Source organism: Pristis pectinata, chromosome 27, assembly GCF_009764475.1.
Source record: "Pristis pectinata isolate sPriPec2 chromosome 27, sPriPec2.1.pri, whole genome shotgun sequence".
NCBI classification, from domain to species: Eukaryota; Metazoa; Chordata; class Chondrichthyes; order Rhinopristiformes; family Pristidae; genus Pristis; species Pristis pectinata.
Window position 1 is genome coordinate 969902 of NC_067431.1, and position 22066 is coordinate 991967.

At 47.2% G+C, this 22066-nt stretch overlaps 1 protein-coding gene across 2 annotated transcripts in view; it reads right to left on the bottom strand.

The window, feature by feature from the left end:
- Positions 1-591: 591 nt before the first annotated feature.
- Positions 592-22066, bottom strand: part of st14b (ST14 transmembrane serine protease matriptase b) — an 84370-nt gene continuing 62895 nt past the window's right edge. For both annotated transcript variants that reach the window (XM_052040098.1, XM_052040099.1), the window contains 9 exons: positions 17624-17754; positions 16450-16554; positions 15375-15482; positions 14830-14943; positions 14404-14529; positions 13288-13471; positions 12732-13003; positions 8868-9004; positions 592-2051 (listed from right to left, as the gene is read on the bottom strand). In XM_052040098.1, the coding sequence (XP_051896058.1) occupies positions 1890-2051; positions 8868-9004; positions 12732-13003; positions 13288-13471; positions 14404-14529; positions 14830-14943; positions 15375-15482; positions 16450-16554; positions 17624-17754 (1339 nt within the window). In that variant the 3' untranslated portion in view covers positions 592-1889. The remainder of the gene's footprint in view (positions 2052-8867; positions 9005-12731; positions 13004-13287; positions 13472-14403; positions 14530-14829; positions 14944-15374; positions 15483-16449; positions 16555-17623; positions 17755-22066) is intronic.

Sequence of the window (22066 nt, forward strand, 5' to 3'; positions counted from 1 at the left end):
CAGGCCTCCATTGTGACTGACAGACCATGTGTTTGCTTTCAAGGAGGACTGCTCATGATTGTGGGTTTAGTTTGGTTAGATTGCAGGGTGTTCCTGTTTGTATCTTAGGCTTGAAGTCCACTTGTTTTAAGATGTGACCAAAATGACAAGTTTGTTCACCAAACCATCGGTACAACATTAGTCAGGTGTTCTCTAACTTCCTCTCCCTTGTCTTCCTCCTCTACGTTTGATCCAATAGATCAGCTGCTTCAAGCAGCCTCTGCATTTGGAGCAAGTTGACATATTATATTCTAAATAAAACTAATATTTATATTCTAAATATCCTTCATAACAACTTATGGCTATGTTTTTCAAGATGTATCCACACAGCTCAGGGCCACATGAGTTGATACAAGTCCAGACCAGTTAAAATCCCCCTCATTAACCCCAACAATGCACGAGCTCACCAAAGTAAATAAAACTCTATAACACGGGCAAATGGGACTAGCTTAGATGGGCATCTTGGTCAGCGTGGACCGGTTGGGCCAAAGGGCCTGCTTCTGTGCTGTATGACTGACTCGATAAATAGGACGAATCTCAAGTAAGACAAGGTACATTCACTTCCAGTTTATTTTCAGTAGAAAATTTTGCGTATAAAAACACTGCTGAGCAAGACAGTATCGGTACAACACTATCAGTAAAACACTGACCCTCCAGTGGGAAAGCAGACAGAAGTTAAAACAGCAGCACATACATCAGGAAGACACTCTTCTGCCTCCATCTCTTTCACAGGAATCCACAAACACTGATCAGCACTTGGCAAGGGCCGACTGAATCAGCTCTGCTCGACTAAGATCTTTTGGAACAAAGCTCAGTGGCTGTGTGTGGTGTCACATGACTCAAACTTCATGAATACCACAAAGAAAACCCTTGTTGCATTCAAACCATTGTATTGCCAACTGGTCACCTTGACCTGATTGTGAACTGAAAACTCCTGCTAACTTAAACCTCGACATTTGCTTTTGTTCTGAATTTTTCCTTCATGCTTGAAATTTGACATCAAAAGGTCAGAGAAGCAAACTTCATCTCAAGGCCTGACTGAGGTCAGCTCACCACAGCCCCCCCAGGGAGGCAGAACTCCAGCAGGGGTGCAGAACGGGGTGCTCACCCCAGGTCAGTGGGCCTGCCTTGTACCCGCACGAAGCCACTTATGTTTTGAGCAGAAAGAGTAATTCCTTAGTTAATATGTGCTGGGAGTAACACCAAGGTCAGCCTCTCGCAATCATTGAACAGACCAAATAAACTAGAACAGAATTTAAAAACCTTTGTGTCACATTATGTATACATCACAGAATAAAAGCACTCACAATCTACTGATAGTTTGAAAGGTTCTGAGAGTCACTGAGAGATCATGGTGAATACCAATGGCCATGCATTTAGCCCTGAAAACATCATTCTGGCTCCCAGCAGGTTCAGTAATGTTGAATTCAATACAAAACTGGAACAGTTACTTTCCTTCACAGAATTTTATAAAGTGAATTGAAACTAAAAGGCATGCTTTGAGCAACCAACCTGCTCCTAGCCCAGTCTGACCAACCTTCAGTCCATCTGTGGGGGGAGGGGAGGGAGTGAGGGTTATCTGGAGTGTTCCAGCTCATTGTACTAATCCCCTCATCCATACACCCCCAAGCATTTACTGGTTCAGTACGATGAGAAATGACCAGTCACCCCACAGAATATCTTCACTGATGGAATTGATTTCATGAAATTTTATACATTATCTACAAGTTGGGAGAGTCTCAGTAGCAGGAACCAATGATACAAGTGAAAGTGTGCTCCAAGCTTCAGTTCTCCAGGATGGAACAATTTATCTGATACACCCAGGCTAGAACGACATACACATTAATGCGCTACACTCCAGAGTGTTGTGTGATCCACTGGCGATAGTTTGACACCTTGGTATAGACTCCTGGTTTATTCTTCCTGGCACAGCCATCTCCCCAGCTGACAATCCCAGCAAGGAATACTTTCCCATTTTCCTCCACGCTGGACATGGGACCTCCAGAGTCACCCTGAAACCAAAGAGTAAAACTGTCAGCACCAGCAGAATAGGCTTGGATATGAGCACTCACACCAAACACAGCCATCAGTGCAGCGTGCGACTCCCTGCACTGGGAGGTTTGCCCTCTGCCATGATTTAATCTTGATCAAACCAAGAGTTAAGTGTCTGTCTGTAGGCACCTGTAACCCCACATCCAGAGTTCCACGATGCAGCTGCAACTAACAAGAACCAAGTGCAACAGGATTTCCCCAGTGGCCCAGCTGGCAGAACAAGCAAACTCCCAAACCCCACAACCTGCAGCTCCCAACCTCCTCCCCCACTGATCCCTCCCCACAGCCCCATCTCACTGCCCATCTGCAGAGTCCACTGGGAACTGAGGCCCCATGGCCTTCCAGGACCAACCCCGACCCCATCCCAGCCCGGCTCCCGGCCCCATCCCAGCCCGGCTCCCAACCTCACCCACCAACACTGGACCTGGTCATTCCTCACCTGCTGTCCCCAGCCCGCCCCTCATCCATACACCGCAGCCTGCGAACTTCGATCCGAGACCCCTGACCCACAGAACCAATCCAAGCCACTGTACTCTCTCCCCCGTGTAGCCAGCTCCAAATCCTCACCCCTCAGCCTGACATCAGCAGCACTCCCTTGCTGTTATACACATTCATGTCATGTCATGTCATGTAAATTTGCAAATGGCACAAAAATGGATGTCGTTGATCGTGTAGAGGGTCTGATGTTGATCGGTTGGGCAGACGGTGGAAAATGGAATTTAACCCAGATAACAGAGTCACACAGCGCAGAAACAGGCCCTTCGGCCCAACTCGTCTATGCCAACCAGGATGCCCATCTGGTCCCGTTTGCCCGTGTTTAACCTTCCCTATCCATGTACCTGTCCAAGTGCCTTTTAAATGTTATTATTGGACCCGCCTCAACCACTTCCTCCGGCAGCTCGTTCCACATACAGACGACCGTTGGGTGAAAAAGTTACACTTAGGTTCCTATTAAATTTCTCACCTTAAACCTACGCCCTCCAGTTCTTGATTCCCCAACCCCGGGAAAAGGACTATAAGCATTCACCCTGTGCGGCTCATGGTTTTCTACACCGCTATAAGGTCACCCTTCAGTTTCATACACTCCACGGAATAGAACGTAGAACAGTACAACTCAGGAACAGGCCCTTCAGCCCACAATGTAGTGCCAAACTAATTAGACTAGTAATTAAACATCTACTAAACTAGTCCCCTCTGTCTACATATCCATATCCCTCCATTCTCTGCACATTCAAGTACCAACCTAAGAGCCTCTTAAATGCTTCTATCGTATCTGCCTCCACCACCACCCCTGGCAGCACATTCCAGGCATCCACCACTCTCTGTGTAAAAAAAAAACCTGCCCTGCACATTTCCTTTGAACTTCCCTCCTCTCACCTTAAATGCATGCCCTCCAGTATTAGGCATTTCGACCCTGAGAAAAAGATACCGGCTGCCTACTCTATGCCCCTCAGGCTTATAAACTTCTATCAGGTCTCCTCTCAGCCTCCGCTGCTCCAGAGAAAACTATCCAACCTCTCCTATAGCACATGCCCTCTAATTCAGGCAGCATCCTGGTAAACCTCTTCTGCGCCCTCCACATCCTTCCTGTAATGGGACGACCAGAACTGAATGCAGCCAAACCAGAGTTTTATATAGCTGCCATGTAACTTTCTGACTCTTGAACTCAATGCCTCGACTAATAAAGGCAAGCAAGCCATACGCCTTCTTTACCACCCGATCAACCTGTGCAGCCACTTTCAGGGAGCTATGGACTTGGACCCCAAGATCCCTCTGTTCATCAACACTGTTAAGGTTCCTGCCATTAACTGTGTACTTTCCCTTTACATTTGATCTCCCAAAGTGCAACACCTCACACTTGGCCGGATTAAACTCCATCTGCCGTTTCTCCGCCCATATCTGCAACTGATCTATATCCCACTGTATCATTAGGCAATCTTCTACACTATCCATGACGCCACCAATCTTTGTGTCGTCCGCGAACTTACTCACCCACCCAACCACATTTTCATCCAAATCATTTAAATATATATGACAAACAGTACAGATCCCTGTGGAACACCACTGGTCACAGACCTCTATCCAGAATGAAACCCATCCACCACTACCCTGTCTTCAATGGGTAAGCCAATTTGGGATCCAATCAGCCAAGCCACCATAGATTTCATGTATCCTAATCTTCTGGATGAGCCTCCCACGAAGGAGCTGGTCAAACGCCTTACTAAAATCCATGCAGACAACACACACAGCTCTACCTTCAAACACCTTCGTTACCTCCTCAAAAAACTCAATCAGGTTAGTAAGACATGACCTGCCCCACACAAAGCCACACTGATGGTCAGATGCTCATAAACCCTATTTCTAAGAACCCTCTCCATTAGTTTCCTTACCACTGACAGAAGACTCACTGGTCTATAGTTTCCAGGAACAAAGGAACAACATTAGCTACCTGCCAGTTCTCCAGCACCACACCTGTGGCTGGAGAGGACACGAAGATCTTGGTCAAGGCCCCAACAATCTCATCTCTCGTCTCTCTCGATAACCTGGGGTATATCCCATCAGGCACTGGGAATTTATATACCTCAGTGTCTTTCAAGAGACCCAACACCAGCTCTTTCCTAATCTCAAAATCCCCCAGCATTTTAGCACGCTCCACTTTGATCTCACTGGCCTCTACGTCCTTCTCCTCAGTAAATACCAATGCAAAGTACTCCTTTATGATCTCGCCCACACCCTCTGCCTCTAAGCTCATGTTTCCCTCTTACATCCTTAAAGTCCATGTAGACAACACCCACAGCTCTACCTTCATCGATCACCTTCGTCACCTCCTCAAAAATCTCAGTCAAGTTGCAGTCACGCTGACTCTCCCTGATTAGGTCATGGCTTCCCAAATGCTCATAAATTCTATTCCCAAGAACCCTCTCCAATAGCTTCCCTACCACTGATGTGAGATTCACCAGTCTATAGTTTCCAGGATTTTCCCTTCTTAAACAACAGAACAACATTAGCTACTCACCAGTCCTCCAGGACCTTGCCTGAAGCTGGAGAGGACATGAAGACCTTGGTCAAGGCCCCAGCAATCTCATCACTCACCTCTCTCCATCAGGCCCTGGGAATTTAGCCACCTCAATGTTCTTCAGGAGAGCCAACACTACTCTATCTGGAAATGCCCCAGCATACCAGCATGCTCCACACTGACCTTGCTCTCCTCCACATCCTTCTCCTTGGTTACACCAACACAAAGTACTCATTTAGTACTCATTCAATCACCCACATCCTCCACCTCCAAAGCACATGTTCCCTCCTTTATCCTTGAGCAGTCCCACCCTCTCTCTAGTTATCCTCTTGCTCTTAAAGCAGGTGTAGAATGCCTTGGGATTCTCTTTAATCCTACTTGCCAAGGACTTTTCATGGCCCCTCCTGGCTCTCCTGATTCCCTTCTTGAGTTCTATTCCAGCTTCTTTATAATCCACAAGATCCCTGTTTGATTTTAGCTTCCTAAACCTTACACATGTTTCCTTTTCTTCTTGACTAAATTCACCAGCTCTCTCATCATCCAAGGTTCCCTTACCCTGGCATCCTTGTCCTTCCATCTTACTGGAACATCCCTGTCCTCTACTCTGTGCAGTTGGTCTTTAAACACCCTCCACATGTCAGATGTGGACTTGCCCAAAAACAGCTGGTCCCAATTAACCCTCCCTGGTTCCTGCCCTGCCCAACCTCTCCCTATAACCCAGTCCTTCAACATCCATGCAGGTCTTTTCTGTACTCTTTTCAGTTTAACGGCATCTCTCCTACAGCAGGGTGACCAAAACTGAACAGATAAGTGTGAGGTGATGCGTTTTAGGGGGCCTTATAAATATGGGACATATACCATGGGGAACACTGAGGAACAAAGAAACCTTGGTGTACAAGTGGCAGCACAGGTAAATAGGGTGGAGGTGGTGGCATATGGGATACCTGTCTTCTATAGCCAGGGCAGAGAGTATATGAGCAGGGAGGTCTTAATGCAACTTTATACAACAGTGGTTAAGCCAAGCTGGAGGACTGCATGCGGTTCTGGTTGCCACAGTATAGAAAGGATGTGACTGCACTGAGAGGGTGTGGGGGTGGCGGTGGGATTCACAAGGATGTTGTGTGGGATGGAGCGTTTCAGTTATGAGAAGAGACTGAATGGGCTAGGTTTGTTTTCCTTGGAGCAGAGCAGGTGAAGGAATGACCTAAAGAGGTGTACTAAATGATTCATGGTGTAGATAGTACAGCTGGATGGGATGTTGGTGAGGCAGCATTTGTGTGCAGTTCTGGTCACCATACTATGTGAAGGAGGTGATTAAGCTGGAGAGGATGCAATAAAGATTGACAAGAACGTTGCTGGGTCTGGAGGGTTGAGTTATAAGGAGAGACTGGAGAGGCTGGGACTGTTCTCCCTGGATCGAAGGAGGCTGAGGGCCGACCTGATAGAGGGGCATAGACAAGGTGGATGGTCACTGTCTTTTCCCTAAGGTAGGGGAGTCCAAAACTAGAAGGCAGAGGTTTAAGGTAAGAGGGAAGAGATTTAAAAGGGGATCAAAGAGGCAAGTTTTTCCACACAGAGGGTGGTGGGGATATGGAATGAGCTGCCAGAGGAGGAGTAGATGCAGGTACAATTACAACATTTGAAAGACATTTGGACAGGTTCATAGATAGGAAGGGTTTAGAGCGATATGGGCCAAACGCAGGTAAAGGGACCTGGCCAGGAAGACACCTTGTTCATCATGGTCAAGTTGGTCTGAAGGGCCTGTTTCCGTGTTGTGTGTCTCTGAATCTAGATGGGGTAGATAGTGAGAAACTTCTCCCCATTGCAGTGTGTCCAAGAACAGAGGGCAAAGGTTCAAGGTGAGGAGTAACAGATTTAGAGGGGATCTGAGAAATCAGAGGATGGAGAAGCCGGTGGAGACAGAAATCACAACTGTTAGATACTCCCACAGCGAGCAGGTACTCCCATCGCATCAAGCGCTTGTATCACCAAGGCTACGGACTAAGTGCTGGTAAATGGGATTAGGAGAAGTAGGACTTGATGGTCAGCACAGACTCGATGGGTTGAAGGGCCTGTTTCTGTGTTGTACGATTCTGAGAGTCCACAGGGAAGTCAGAAAGAATCTCCAGCTGCAAGTTCCTAATTTTTAGTTCCAGATTTTGAGTATTGTGTTTTAATAAGTTTTAGATTAACTGAACAAGAGGAAAGGATAAATTGAGCAAAATTGAAATAAAGTGTAGAAATTAATCGTATTTGAGATGATGACAAAGTAGGGGGAGAGATTCAGCCACCTCAGCCTCCTCTGTGCCCATGTTACAGAGGTACTCGCTGCTTATTCACAATCTTTTGTCAAACTGTAGAACATCACTGGAGGTGAATCAGTCTGCAGAGGACACAGGTAAGGGCAGGTGAGGGGTCCAGGATGGGAAACAGGCAGGCAAGAGCCAGGTGACAGGGATATGCAAGGGGCAAGGGAAGGTGAGGGGAGGATGAAGGAACACAGGGCAAGACATTTCTTCACTCAGAGGTTGTGAAGTTCTCCCCACAGCGAGAAGTCACTGAATGTATCCAAGGATGAGACAGATCTCTAATCTCAAAACGAATCAGTGGGCATGAGGAGAGGTCAGGAATATGCTACTGATACAGAGGATCAGCCATAATTGTTCTGAACTACAGAGCAGGCTTGAAGGGCCCAATGGCCAATAGTCTTATTTCACTGTGTCTATGTGGGCGGGTGGGAGGGGGAAAGAGAAAGACCAAAGGTGGGGGAAAGAGAGAGCACAGGGCTGGGCCGAGGGGGTCAAGAGGGTTGGGATGAGGGGGAAAGGGTATTTCTAAACCTACTTTGAGAGCCATTGTGTTTGAATTTACTGAGCAACTGAACCTCCACTGCCCTCCTGGGAAGGGAATTTCAAAGGCTCATCACCTGTCTGGGATGATGCAGATGCTGGAATTTCGACATGAAAACAGAAAATGCCGGAAACAATCATTAGAACCGGCAGCAGCTGTGGAGAGAGAAGCTGTTCATGTTTCAGGGCGATGACCTTTCTCCAATTCGGGAAGGTCATTGACCCGACACGTTAACAGTTAAATACTTCCAACACTTTTGTTCTCCTCCTCTCAGTCCTGAATGACTGGCCCCTAACTCCAAGTGATTCTACACTCCTCAGTCAGAGGAAACACCCACCCTGCAGGACTGCCCTCTCATTTCACTTTTCGCGCCTCACTCAGAGCATCTTCACGCTAAACAATATTTCCTTCCTTTCCCACTCACCCAGGCCTTGTGGGAAACCCTGAGGTTTCCATGGGACTGACTGTGCCTTGTAACCACCCACCACATTCTGCTTGTCTTATCTACATTCAACTTTGCATAAATTACTGTTTAAAAACAAAACTTTGTGCACAAGTCCACACTCAGACTTACTACGAGTTTCTCAGATCTATCCTACGTGCAGGCACTTTGGTGCAGTGTGCTTTATTTGCCATGCCTACCTGTCGCCAGTGGGAGGGGGATTCTGAATTTCCGATCCACTGTAGAATGTGCTTGTGATGGTCAGGTAAGCTGTGTGTAGTTTATTCTGGTTTAGTCCTTATACAAACCTTGAAAGGCCTTAAAACATCAGCTAACTTTCACAACCAACTTACATACAAGTCACATTTGGAAAAAGGGGCTTTCGAAGTCCGTGGAGTGAGTGAACTCTGTGGGCTCCGCGTTCCCCAGCAATCCATTGTGTACAGAGCAGCATCCACGGGGCCTTACCTGGCACGCATCAATGCCTCCGCTCAGGTACCCAGCACACAACATGTGGGAGGTGACGGCACTGCTCAGCAGATTATCACAGACTTTCCTCTTGATGATCCGTATCTCAGCTTTCTGCAAGACCGTGGCAACAGGACCTGCAGGAGGATAAGGAAAGGGATTGCTGCCAGCTATTAAATCATCCCCTGAACACAAGCATCACGGAATTAGCCCCAAAGTGGCAGCAACAAGTTACTGCAGCCTCACTACATTTGTTGGCTGGTGACATCAGCCTACTGCTCCTCCCACCCAAGGTGGCACCTTGTGGTCATGACCCACCTCGGACTCTCTGCAGCCCTCCCCTACGCAGTAGTGCAGCTTGTACAAGGAAGTCTATTGAATGTTTCCAGCATATCTGAACCCACTGCTGAAAATGTAATTTACCATAAAGGTTGTTTAATCCTCTGGGATTATGACACTTTGCTGATGTCCAAGTTCTTTGGCCACATACCCCCTCCCTCTGGCAGTCCATGTCTCCAGAAACACCCAGTGCAACCCCAAAATTGAGATACACTTCCAGCAGCAAGCAGCACTGCTCACACTGATTCCCTTGAACAGACTACACACGAGCAGTGAGCAGCAGTGCCCAGAGTTGGTGAAAGGGCAAGAGGACCCCTGGGGCCAGTGAAGGAAGAACCTCCAGAAGGACGGACGTCAACTTTCTCGAGGGGGAGGGCGAGCAGCCACAACAACAGGTAGAAAGGGGAACGAGGTCCTACACAGTGAGTAGAGGGAGTCAGGAAAGAGCCTGAAAAGCAGGACTTCGAAGGTAGTAATTTCTGGATTACTCCCAGGGCAGGAATAGAAGGATAGAACAGATGTATTCGTGGCTGAGGAACTGGTGCAAGGGGCAGGGTTTCAGGTTCTTGGATCACTGAAACCTCTTCTGGGGCAGGGGTGACCTGTACAAGAAGGACAGGTTCCTGGCCAGGAGGTTTGCTAGTGCCATTTAGGAAGGTTTAAAATAGTTTGACAGGGGGATGAGAACCAGAGCACTGGGTCAGAAAGTGGAGGGGTTGAGAGGAAGGTAGATGTCAGGGCCAGTAAATCTGTAAGGAAGGTCAGACAGGAGCAAGGTAATGGACACGATGGGACGGACGGGCTGAAGTATGATCACAACTCCTGAAGTTTTTAAGATAGCTATAATTTAGGAAAAGTATGGATCTTGCAGGAGAGTATTAAATTGGAGCAGGGCAAACTACGAGAGTATTATGCAGGAACTAGGAGAGTTAATTGGGACCAGCCATTTCTGGGCAAGTCATCTAACATTTGGAGGGTGTTAAAAGACCAACTACACAGAGGACAGGACAGGGACGTTCCAGTGAGAAGGAAGGACAAGGATGGCAGGGTGAGGGAACCTTGGATGTTGAGAGAGGTGGTGAATTTAGTTAAGAAAAAAAAAGGAAGTGTATGCAAGATTTTGGAAGCTAAAATCAAACAGGGCCCTTGAGGATTGTAAAATAGCTGGAACAGAGCTCAGGCAGAGAATCAGGAGAGCCAGGAGGAGCCATGAAAAGTCCTTGGCAAGTAGGATTAAAGAGAATCCCAAGGCATTCTATACATCCATCAAGAGCAAGAGGATAACGAGAAAGAGGATAGACCATTCAAGGATAAAGGAGGGAACATATGCTTGGAGGCAGAGGATGTGGGCGAGGTCCTAAATGAGTCCTAAGGAGAAGGCTGTGGAGGAAAGTGAGATCAGTGTGGAGTGAGCTAATATGCCAGGGTATTTTGAGATAAAGAAATGTAGTGTTGGGTAATCCTGGAAAGTAAAGACCAGTGACCTCACATCAGTCCAGAAGGATTGGAGAGGATTCCTAGGGACACGATTTATGAACATTTGGAAAACCATGGCCTAATTATCGAAAGTCAGCATAGCTTTATGCGGGGGAAAGTCAGCATAGCTTTATGCGGGGCAAATCACGTCTTACTTTCAAGGAGGTGACAAAGGTGATTGGTGAAGGTAGAGCTGTGGATGTTATCAACACGGATTTTTGTAAGGCGTTTGACGAGGTTCCTCATGGGAGGATCATCTAGAAGAGGTTCTCATGAGTAACTTTGTCAAACGCCTTACTAAAACACCTTATCTAAGATTTGACCACTTGGATTCAGAATCGGCTTGCACAGAAAAGACAAAGGGTAGTGATCGATGGGACTTATTCTGGCTGGAGGTCCACGACTAATGGTGTTCCACAGGGATCCATACTGGGACCTCTGCTGTTTGTGATGTATATAAATGACTTCGATGATGAAAACGTGGATGGGTGGGTTGGTAAGTTTGCAGATGATACAAACATTGTTAGGAATATGTGGAGGCTTTGGAGAGGGTGCAGAAGAAGTTTACCAGGATGCTGCCTGGATTAGAGGGCATGCGCTGTAAGGAGAGGCATAGAGTCATACAGCAAGGAAACAGGCCCTTCAGCCCAGGCCGACTGTGTTGCCCAGCGAGATAGTCCCATCTGCTCACGTCTGGCCCATAGCTCGCTAAACCCCTCCTATCCATGTACTTATCTAAATGGCTTTTAAATGTTGCTAATGTGCCTGCCTCAATGGCGTTGAGGTTGGACAAATGGGTTGTTTCCTCTGGGGTGGCAGAGGCTGAGGAGGCTGAAGATTATGAGAGGCATAGATAGAGTAGATAGTTGGTATCTTTTTCCCAGGGTGATAGCATCTAATGCTAGAGGGAATGTGTTTAAGGTGAGAGGGGATAAGTTCAAAGGAGATGTGTGAGGCAAGTTTTGTTTTTACACAGAGTGGTGGGTGCCTGGAATGCACTGCCAGGAGTGGTGGTGGAGGCAGATACAATAGAGGCATTTAAGAGGCTCTTGGATAGGGACATGGGCATGCAGAGAATGGAGGGATATGGACATTATATAGGCAAAAGGGATTAATTTAGTTAGGTATTTAATTCTGTTCACCTGAAGTTAGTTCTGGTCACCTCATTATAGGAAGGATGTGGAAGCGTTGGAAAGGGTGCAGAGGAGATTTACCAGGATGCTGCCTGGATTAGAGAGTATGCATTATGAGGAGAGACTAAGGGAGCTAGGGCTTTCCTCTTTGGAGAGAAGGAGGATGAGAGGAGACATGATAGAGGTGTACAAAATATTAAGAGGAATAGATAGAGCGGACAGCCAGCACCTCTTTCCCAGGGCACCAATGCTCAAAACAAGAGGGCATGGCTTTAAAGTAATGGGTGGGAAGTTCAAGGGAAATATCAGAGAGAGGTTTTTTACCCAGGGAGTGGTTGGGGCATGGAATGCGCTTCCTGGGGCGGTGGTGAAGGCAGGTACATTGGTCAAATTCAAGAGATTACTAGATAAGCATATGGAGGATATGTGGGAGGAAGGGGTTAGATAGTCTTAGGCGAGGTTTAAAGGTCGGCACAACATGGTGGGCCGAAGGGCCTGTATTGTGCTGTGCTGTTCTATGATTAGTAGTTGAATTAGTTCGGCAATGCCATGGTGGGCTGAAGGGCCTGCTCCTGTACTGTTTTACGTTCTAACTTCATTCATATTTGAAAATAATCAATATTTTTGAAAAGTGGACTCTGTAGAACGTGTGGGGTCCAGCCGGCGTGTGAATGTTCCTGCTCCTCCACAGTTTGAATTACAGCAGTGAATAAAAGTAACAACAACGTGCAGATGCTGGAAATCTGAACTAAAGCCAGAAAATGCTAGAAACACTCAGCAAGTCAGGCAGCATCTGTGGAGAGAGACACAGAGCTGACGGTTCAATGGAAGACCTTTGAATCTGAACACTGGTGACAGCAGGTTGGATCGACAGCACAACAACCATAACCTCGGCAGATTCACGTGCTCCACTCACCGCTTTCACTTGTTTTGCCCCAGCCTGTGACCCAGGTGGATTTACCCACAGGGAAGTCATGTGAAGCATCGGGGAGACAGATGGGTTGAATGACACTGGTGAAAGTCACAGGATGAGCCAACTCCAACAGGGCAATGTCATTATCAAACATCTGTGGGTTGTACTTTTCATGAACAATGATCCGTTTGATGTTCTCCTTCACCACTCGATCACTCAACTTATGTTGAACATGAAGTCCGAGGTACGCAACCCAGTGACCAGGATCAGAGTATCTGCAGGGAGGCCAGGGAGACAGATTAGTAGTGGAGGGAGAGTGCCGGAGATGGATGAGGTGTGTAGTGAGGTAGGTTGGTGCCGGGAGGGACAGTGATACAACGGTAAGGAAGGGGGGAGGGGCAAAGACGGACAGGAGACTGTATCTGGGGAGGAGAGGGGGGTGGAGACAACAGGATGAAGGCCAAATCAAACCCCCCAATGCACACACATTCCTGTGAGGGGAGTGGGGGGATGGGTGGGGGAGGGAGTATCTCCTAGAACTTGCCCACTGAACACTGACCTGGTGCCTTGAAAATCCTGGAAACAGTGGGCTGCTGACACCAGCCAGTTGTTGGAGATCACTGAGGCTCCACATGTACTCCCGAGCTTCTTGAAGTGCAGGCTGACCTGCCAAGGCCACTCTCCGATCTCCGCATCCATACCACCCACAATACGGGAGTGCTTGTACGGTCGAGTCCCACAATCTGTAAACACACGTCAGTATTTAATGGAAGTACTCCCAGCAACCACATCACCTGCCCAAGGCTCCTGCAAAGGACCAGACTCCCAGCCATTACTGGGGCTCCCTCACAGCTCAGCTCCATCATCGAGCCCACCTGCCAGCAGCATTTCACCCTCTCTTCACCCCCTCCCCTGCACAGCTCAACTCTATTCAAACCCCACCTCCCCAAGAGCTCATCTCCCCAGTTCATCAGGACCCCCCCAGTGCTCGGACCTCGCCCCTCAGTCTCCCTAGGGAGCCCCACTCCACCCCTCTCCTACAACAAACTTGAACTTTAGATCATAAGAATGGCGACCAGAAGGCAATAGGGCCTTTCAGCTGGTTTGCTATTCAGTGAGATCAGAACTTGTACCTTGTTTACATTTCCAACATGTTTCCAAAGCTTTCCAACACTATCAAAGTGGTCTGACCAAAGTCCTGTGCAGTGTCAGGAAAATTGTTATGCTTTTCACCCTAATCCCTTACAGTAAAGGTTAATATAATTCACCTGGTGCCTTATTCCTGCAAGTTAACCTTGTGCATCTCCTGAGCACACCCACGTTTACTAGGTGCCCACCATTAAAACAAAACCATCATTCCTCCTAAACAGCACAAGCACTACATCCGTCACCATCTTGTACACTTATTTAATCCAACATTTGACAAAATTTACATTTAAGTGATTTGCTAAGTGTCTCCGTGACCCAATGCCCCAGCAGAGAGGGAGGAATCACCCGCCACGTGAAGTGAGGTGACCAAAACCCACGTGGTCGAGAGGTGTGACCAACTCCGGTGGAGAGGGATTACCTGCCCACTGAAGAGGGGTCTGGCCAACCTCCTCGTCCAGTTGATGAAGGTATTTGGGTACCACTAGCAACCAGGAACTCAATGAGATGCAAGATAATGAGTATTTACCACAATTCTGCTCGTCAGACCCGTCAGCACAATGTCTGGTCCCATCGCACTCAGGATTCTTCTTCTTGATGCAGCTACCGTCCCTACATTTGTACGTGTAATCAGTACAGGCCACAGTGTTCTCGGCTGCCAGGGAACAAATGCATGGCATTACCAAGCCCACAAACAGACCTCCAGCTTACAACTCAGTGGTTCATCGTTAACTGTCCATTGTTCATTTAAAAGCTTCCAAGCAGATAACAGCGCAGGCCAGAGATGGTAAAGCTACCTCTACACTGAGCCATCACTAACTTGATGGTTCAAATGCCTTCCTTCAGTACCCATCACAACTCTGATTCTATCAGACAGATGCTTCAGGGGCAGACCAAACTGCATGTTAGGTACAGGTTAATTTTGGAAAGGTGAGGTGGAGACTCATCAGCTTACCTTCACTGCAACCCTGCTCATCAGATCTGTCCCCACATTCGTCCACCAAGTTGCACCTCTGTACCTCAGGAATACACTTTCCATTCATACACTTCATCTCATCAACTGCACATTCTGAAAAATACAAACACACATTAGACACTGAAGCTCATGACACTGTTGCATTCTTCTTCCTTGGTTCCCTCTGGTTTCAAGAGGGCAGATGTGGCTTATGGTCAGGAGCCAGGCTGGGAGATGTGACAGGATCCAGGAGGGTGGGGGTTGGTGATTTGATAGGACTGGGGGTGTGGGGGTGGGGTGGGGCGGGGGGTGTGGGCAGCAGGACAAGCCGCGTGTTGGGGTGTGGGGGGGGGGGGATGGTGAAGCAGGTGGGTTGGGATGTGTATGCATGAGGAAACTTGAGGGGTGTGGAGAAAGGAGAGAGCCACATGTGGGAAGGGGCAAGAGGGCGTATAAGCAGCAGGGGAACGAGATGGGGGGTGGGGAAGGGAAGGGAAGAGAGTAGAAGTATTGGTACCACAGCAGAAACCGTTGAAGGTACGTACCACAATTTGCTTCATCACTGTTATCGCCACAGTCATTGACACCATCACACACCCAAAACATCGATTTACAGAGCCCTGTACCACAGTGGAACTGGTCACTGCTACACTCTAGGGGAGAGAGAAGAATTACCAACAGTTCCTTGAATCTGTACCCCACCATACCCATAGCCTCTCCTCCAGCCCCAAGGGCACTCAGTCCCTGTGACACGGCCCATCCCCAGCACAGAGGAGCCATTCAGCCCCACAAGCCCACTCAGTCTTGTAACTAGTTCAAGGTTGATTGGCTGGTGACTCAAATTCCCCATGTTGATTCCAAAGCTCTCAGTCCCACCAACGTGTCCATGAAACTGTCTGCATTTAGGATTTTGTCTGATTAAAAATTAAACATCTATTCTTGTAAAAGAGAACAGCTAATTATCAGCAGCTTTACTCTGAATGTCTAAGAAGCAGTAACTTATACATATTCCAAGATTATTTACTGTAATATGACTCCCTCATCCCACTGAGAACATAAGAAATTGGAGCAGGAGTCGGCCACCTGGCCCATTGAGCCTGCTCAGCCATTCAATAAGATCATGGCTGATCTGGCCGTGGACTCAGATCCACCTACCTGCCTTTTCCCCATAACCCTTAATTCCCCTACTATGCAAAAATTTATCTGTGTTTTAAGTATATTTAAAGAGGTAGCCTCCACTGTTTCCCTGAGCAGAGAATTCCACAGATTCAGTACTCCGTGGGAAAAGCAGTTTCTCCTTATCTTCGTCCTAAATCTACTCCCTCAAATCTTGAGGCTATGTCCCCTAGTTCTAGTCTCACCTACCAGTGGAAACAACCTTCCTGCCTCTATCTTATCTATCCTTTTCATAATTTTATGTTTCTATAAGATCCCCTCTCATTCTTCTGAATTCCAGCAAGTATAGTCCCAGGTGACTCAATCTCTCCTCAGAGGCTAACCCCCTCATCCCCAGAATCAACCCAGTGAACCCTCCTCTGCACCACCTCCAAAGCCAGTATATCTTTCCTCAAGTAAGAAAATGCTGCTGCGAAGTGGCAGTAGTGTAACATAGACACCTACCACAGTTGATTTCATCGCTGTTGTCTCCACAGTCATTCCAACCGTCACACTTCAGGTCCAACTGAACACAACGGCCATTATTGCAGGCAAACTTCTTCGGGCAAGCTGCAGAAGAATATACATTATTAACAGTCATTGATGCAGCTTCTCCAGCCCAGGGAGTGTCCCCATGCCATTAACAGGTGCACTTCCAAACAAAATGAACCATTCAGACGATCAATGAGTGCAATTGAAAAAGGAAGGTAAAGATAGAAAGATATTTGATACTTTTGCATGTCCTGGCACTGAAGGTATAGCCAGCAAAGGTGTAACAACATTAACAGTGGCAAATGCAAGAAAATCAAAAGAATTACAGATGCTGGCAATCTGAACCAGATCCCATTTCCTATCCACATACCTTCCAAGTATCTTTTAAATGTCATAATTGTACCCACCTCTACCACCTCCTCTGACAGCTCGTTCCATATACCCAGCACCCTCTGTATGAAAAAGTTGTCCCTCAGGTTCCTTGTAAATCTCTCCCCTCTCACTTTAAACCTATGGCCTCTAGTTTTGTACTCCCCTATCCTGGGGAAAAGACTGTGGTTATTCACCTTATCCATGACCCTCATGATTTTATAAACCTAAGGTCACCCCTCAGCCTCCTACACTCCATAGTCCCAGCCTATCCAACCTCCCCTCATAACTCAAACCCTCCAGTCCTGGTTATGTCCTTGTAAATTGTTTTTGTACCCTTTCCAGTTTAATGAGATCCTTCCTATAGCAGGGTGACCAGAACTGAACACACTACTCACCAATATCTTGTACAGCTGTAACATTACGTCACAACTCCTGTAATCAATATCCTGACCAATATTTCAAGTGCCAAACACTTTCTTCACCATGTCTACCTGTGTCACTACTTTCAAGGAGCTATGTACCTGCAACCCAGGCCTGTCTGTTCTACAACGCTCCCCAGAGCCCTCCCATTAACATTGGATTAACCAGAGTTCAGACAGTCTGAATCATTGGAGGCAGACTTTACAGAACGAGTGCTCTCCAGAGATGGATTCACATCACTCACTCCCTCCTCATCTGTTTTTACTTGCTGATTGTCCTCTTATTCATTCCTCCCACAATCTTGTGCCTCCCACAATCTAACCCTCTCCTCCAAAGTCACACCTCTGTTACTCACGTTTACTAGGATCATAAGGTTCAAACATAGCAGAAAATCCTCGAAATGACTCAGCCCCATCAGAATGGAACTTGACTGTCATCTCATTCTTATTGCCCAGTTCCACCATCTTCGGTTTCTCTCCACAGATCCTGGAAGATAAAAGAGTAGGATTGTTGGTAAATCAACAAAAACATGTGCATTTATGCAGCATTTTTAACTCAGTAAAATGTCCCAAGGTATCTGAAGGAGCCTCTCAGGAGGACAGAGAGGTGGTAGAGTCAGACAACACAGAAACATGAACCATGATTTGAAGTAGACATGAGCACCATTTAGCCTGTCCCACTTCCTGGCCAATCCGTGATGGAACGAGACATCCTTTGTCTATTATTGTTAAAGAAACAGAATCAGAAAGTTACAAACGACCTGCTGGAGGAACTCAGCAGATTGAGCAGCACCTGTGGGGAAAGGTATCATCGACGTTTCAAGTCAAAACCCTGCATCAAGAGTTCCTCCAGCAGATTGTTTGTTGCTCCAGATTCCAGCATCTGCAATCTCGTGTCTCCAGAATCAGAAATCTAGAGTGCAGGAGGGTTCCACCAGCCAAGGATAGATTCTAAGTTACATGAAAATTAAAAGCAGCTTTAATACAAAGAGCTAGCAGGCTACGTAAATGAAGATCATAAACTGCAGACGCTGGAAATCTGAAATAAAAACAGGAAATGCTGGGAACACTCAGCAGGTCAGGCAGCATCTGTGGAAAGAGAAATGGAGGTAACATATCAGGCCAAAGACCCCTCATCAGAACTGGAAAGTGAGAAAACAAGTTAGGTTTAAGTTGTAGAGATGGAGGGAGGGAGAGGGATGGATCAGGCAGGACAAAGGGAATACCACTGATAGGTGAGGTCAGGGTTCCTGTGGGGATAAAATGTTCATGAAACAAACTGTCTGACGCACTAATGAGGGCAGAGAGACACAACACAACCTAAAGCTGCAAAATGCTGACCTATAGGGATGCTAAAACAGTTCAGGCCATGCTAAATGTGAGAGAGAGAGAGAGAGCGTGAGAGAGAGAGCGTGAGAGAGAGCGCGAACATGGAACATTACAGCACAGTACAGGCCCTTCGGCCCAAGATATTGTGCCAACCTTTTAACCTACTCAATCTAAGATCAATCTAACCCTTCCCTCCCACATGCCCCTCCATTTTTCTATCAGCCATGTGCCTATCTAAAAGTCTCTTAAATGTCCCCAATGCATTTGCCTCTACCAGCACCCCTGGCAGCACGTTCCATGCATCCACCACTCTCTGTATAAAAAAAAACTTACCTCTGATATCCCCGCCGTACTTTCCTCCAATCAATTTAAAATTATGCCCCTTTGTGTTAACTATTTCTGCCCTGGGACAAAGTCTCTGACTGTCCGCTCGATCTATGCCCCTTATCATCTTGTACACCTCTATCAGGTCACCTCTCACCCTCCTCCTCTCCAAAGAGAAAAGCCCTAGTTCGCTCAACCAATCCTCATAAGACATGTTCTCCAATCCAGGCAGCATCCTGGTAAATCTCCTCTGCACCCTCTGTAAAGCTTCCACATCCTTTCTATAATGAGGCATCCAGAATTGAACACAGTACTCCAAGTGTGGTCTAACCAGGGTTTTATAGAGCTGCAACATCACCTCGTGGCTCTTGAACTCAATATCCCCACTAATGAAGGCCAACATGCCTTACACCTTCTTAACAACCCCATCAACTTGCACAGCAACTTTGAGGGATCTCTGGACTTGGATCCCAAGATCCCTCTGTTTCTCCACACTGCTAAGAATCCTGTGAATAACCTTGTAGTCTGCCTTCAAGCTCAACCATCCAAAGTGAATCACTTCACATTTTTCCAGGTTGAACTCCATCTGCCACTTCTCAGCCCAGCATTGCATCCTATCAATGTCCCATTGTGACCCTCGACAACCTTCTACACCATCCACAACACCACCAACCTTTGCAACATCTGCAAACGTATTAACCCATCCTTCCACATCCTCATTCAAGTCATTTGTAAAAAATCCCAGAGTAGGAGTTCCAGAACAGATCCCTGTGGAACACCACTGGTCACTGACCTCCAGGCAGAACACGCTCCATCTGCAACCATCTTCTGCCCTCTATGGGCAAGCCAATTCCAAATCTACACCAAGTTTCCCTGGACCCCATGCCTCCTGACCTTCTTAATGAGCCTATCAAATGCCTTACTAGAGTCCATGTACACCACATCCACTGCTCTACCCTCAATGTGTTTTGTCACATCCTCAAAGAATTCAAATCAGGCTCGTGAGGCACAGCCTGTCCCTCACCAAAGCCATGCTGACTGTCCCTAATCAGACTATGCTTCTCCAAAAGCTGAGCTTCTTTACATTACCTCAAACCTCCATGCTTTATCCTTCAACAAACTTATCTCCATGGCATTCCTGACCTCACCCTTTCAGAGATATTCCCTTTACCCCCACCCTCTCTGCTACTTAAACTTAACTTGTTTTCTATCTTTCCCAATTATAACGAAGGGTCTTTAACCTGAAATATTATCTTCCTCCTTCCACTGTGCTGCCTGACCTGCTGAGTGTTTCCAGTATTTGCTGTGTTTAGACTTTTAATTGATCTCAGACCTTCATCCAGAGTCCTGGAGGTTATAGTTCTTAAGTCATCGTTCAGGTACTTAAGACCTGAAGGTTTCTGCCTCCACCATGTTTTTGCAGCAAGTTCCAGACACCTTCTCCCCCACGCCTGCCCCAACCTTCCTCTGGTCCCAACAACTTATCCAAATCTAAGACCCCAAGTAAGGGAACTGGGTCCTTCCTACTCACTGTGGCTCAACCTCTCATAATTTTATACACCTCACTTAAATCTCTCAGTCACATTTGTTCCCTAGAAAAAATGCCAGCTAGCCAGCCTCGCCCCTTGGACTGTCTGCTGATATCACCAGCAAAGTCAGCATTTCTTCCCCATCCCTCATTATCCTGAGAAGGTGGCAGTGAGCTGTCCTGAACCGCTACAGTCTGTGTGGTGAAGCTGCCCCACACTGCTGTTGGGAGGCAGCTGCAGGACGTAGACCCAGTGACGGAGGAACGAGGAGATATTTCCAAGTCAGGATTGTGAGAGACTTGGGGGCAACCTGCAGGTGTTTCCCCCATCCTCGTCCTTCCCGGCGGTACAGATCATGGGGTTGGGAGGTGCTGTGGGCACAGCTTGGCCAAGTAACTGCAGACAGTACACACTGGAGACTGTGTGTGCCGGTGGCGCAGGGAGTGAATGTTTACAGTGGTTGATGGGGTGCCAAACAAGTGCCTGCCTTGTCCTGGATGGTGTCAGGTTTCTTGAGAGATGTTGGCTCGACACTCATCTGGAGAACTGAAGAGTATTTCTTCACCATCTTACTTGTGCCTTGTACATGGAAGTGAGCCACTCATCACACAATACCAGCCTCTGACCTGCTCTTGTAGCCACAGTATTTATGTGGTTGGTCCAGGTGAGTTTCTGGTCAGTAGTAATTCCAGGGGAACCTGGTGATGATAATGTCACTGGAAGGTGACAAGGGAAGGTGGTTCAACTCGTTCTTGTTAGAGATGGTCATTGCCCAGCATTTCTGTAGCATGGAAGTTACTTGCCATTTACAACCTGAAAGTTGTCTGGGTCCTGCTTCATGCAGGCATGGGCTGCTTCATTTGCTGAGGAGTTGCAAGTGGAATTGAACATTGTACAATCAATGAGCACCCACAATTCTGACACTGGAAGGAAGATCATTGATGATACAGCTGTTGACGGTGAGGCTGAGGACACTGCCCTTCGGTGATATCCTGGGCTGGGATGATTCATGTCTGAAGACCACAACCATTTGCCTTTGTGTCTCAGTTTAGAAAATAATCTACGCCTTTATTCCTTCTACCAAAGTGCATAAATATACATTTCCCTACGTTGTATTCCATCTGCCACTTCTTTGCCCATTCTCTCAACCTGTCCAAGTCCTTCTATAGACTCCCTGCTTCCTCAACACTACCTGCCCCCCCCACCTATCTTGGTATCATCTGCAAACTTGGCCACAAAGCCATCAATTCTGTCCTCCAGATCATTAACATACAACATGAAAAGTAGCGGACTCAACACTGACCCCTGCGGAACACTGACAGCCAACCAGAAAAGGCCCCCTTTATTTCCACTCCATATCTTCTGCCAGTCAGCCAATCTTCTATCCATGCTGGTACCTTTCCTGTAATACCATGGGCTCCTATCTTGTTTAGCAGCCTCATGTGCGGCACCTTGTCAAAGGCCTTCTGAAAATCCAAGTAAACAACATCCACTGACTCTCCTTTGTCTATCCTGCCTGTTACTTCCTCAGAGAATTCCAACCGATTTGTCAGGCAAGATTTCCTCTTAAGGAAACCATGCTGACTTTGGCCTATTTTATCATGTGCTTCCAACTAT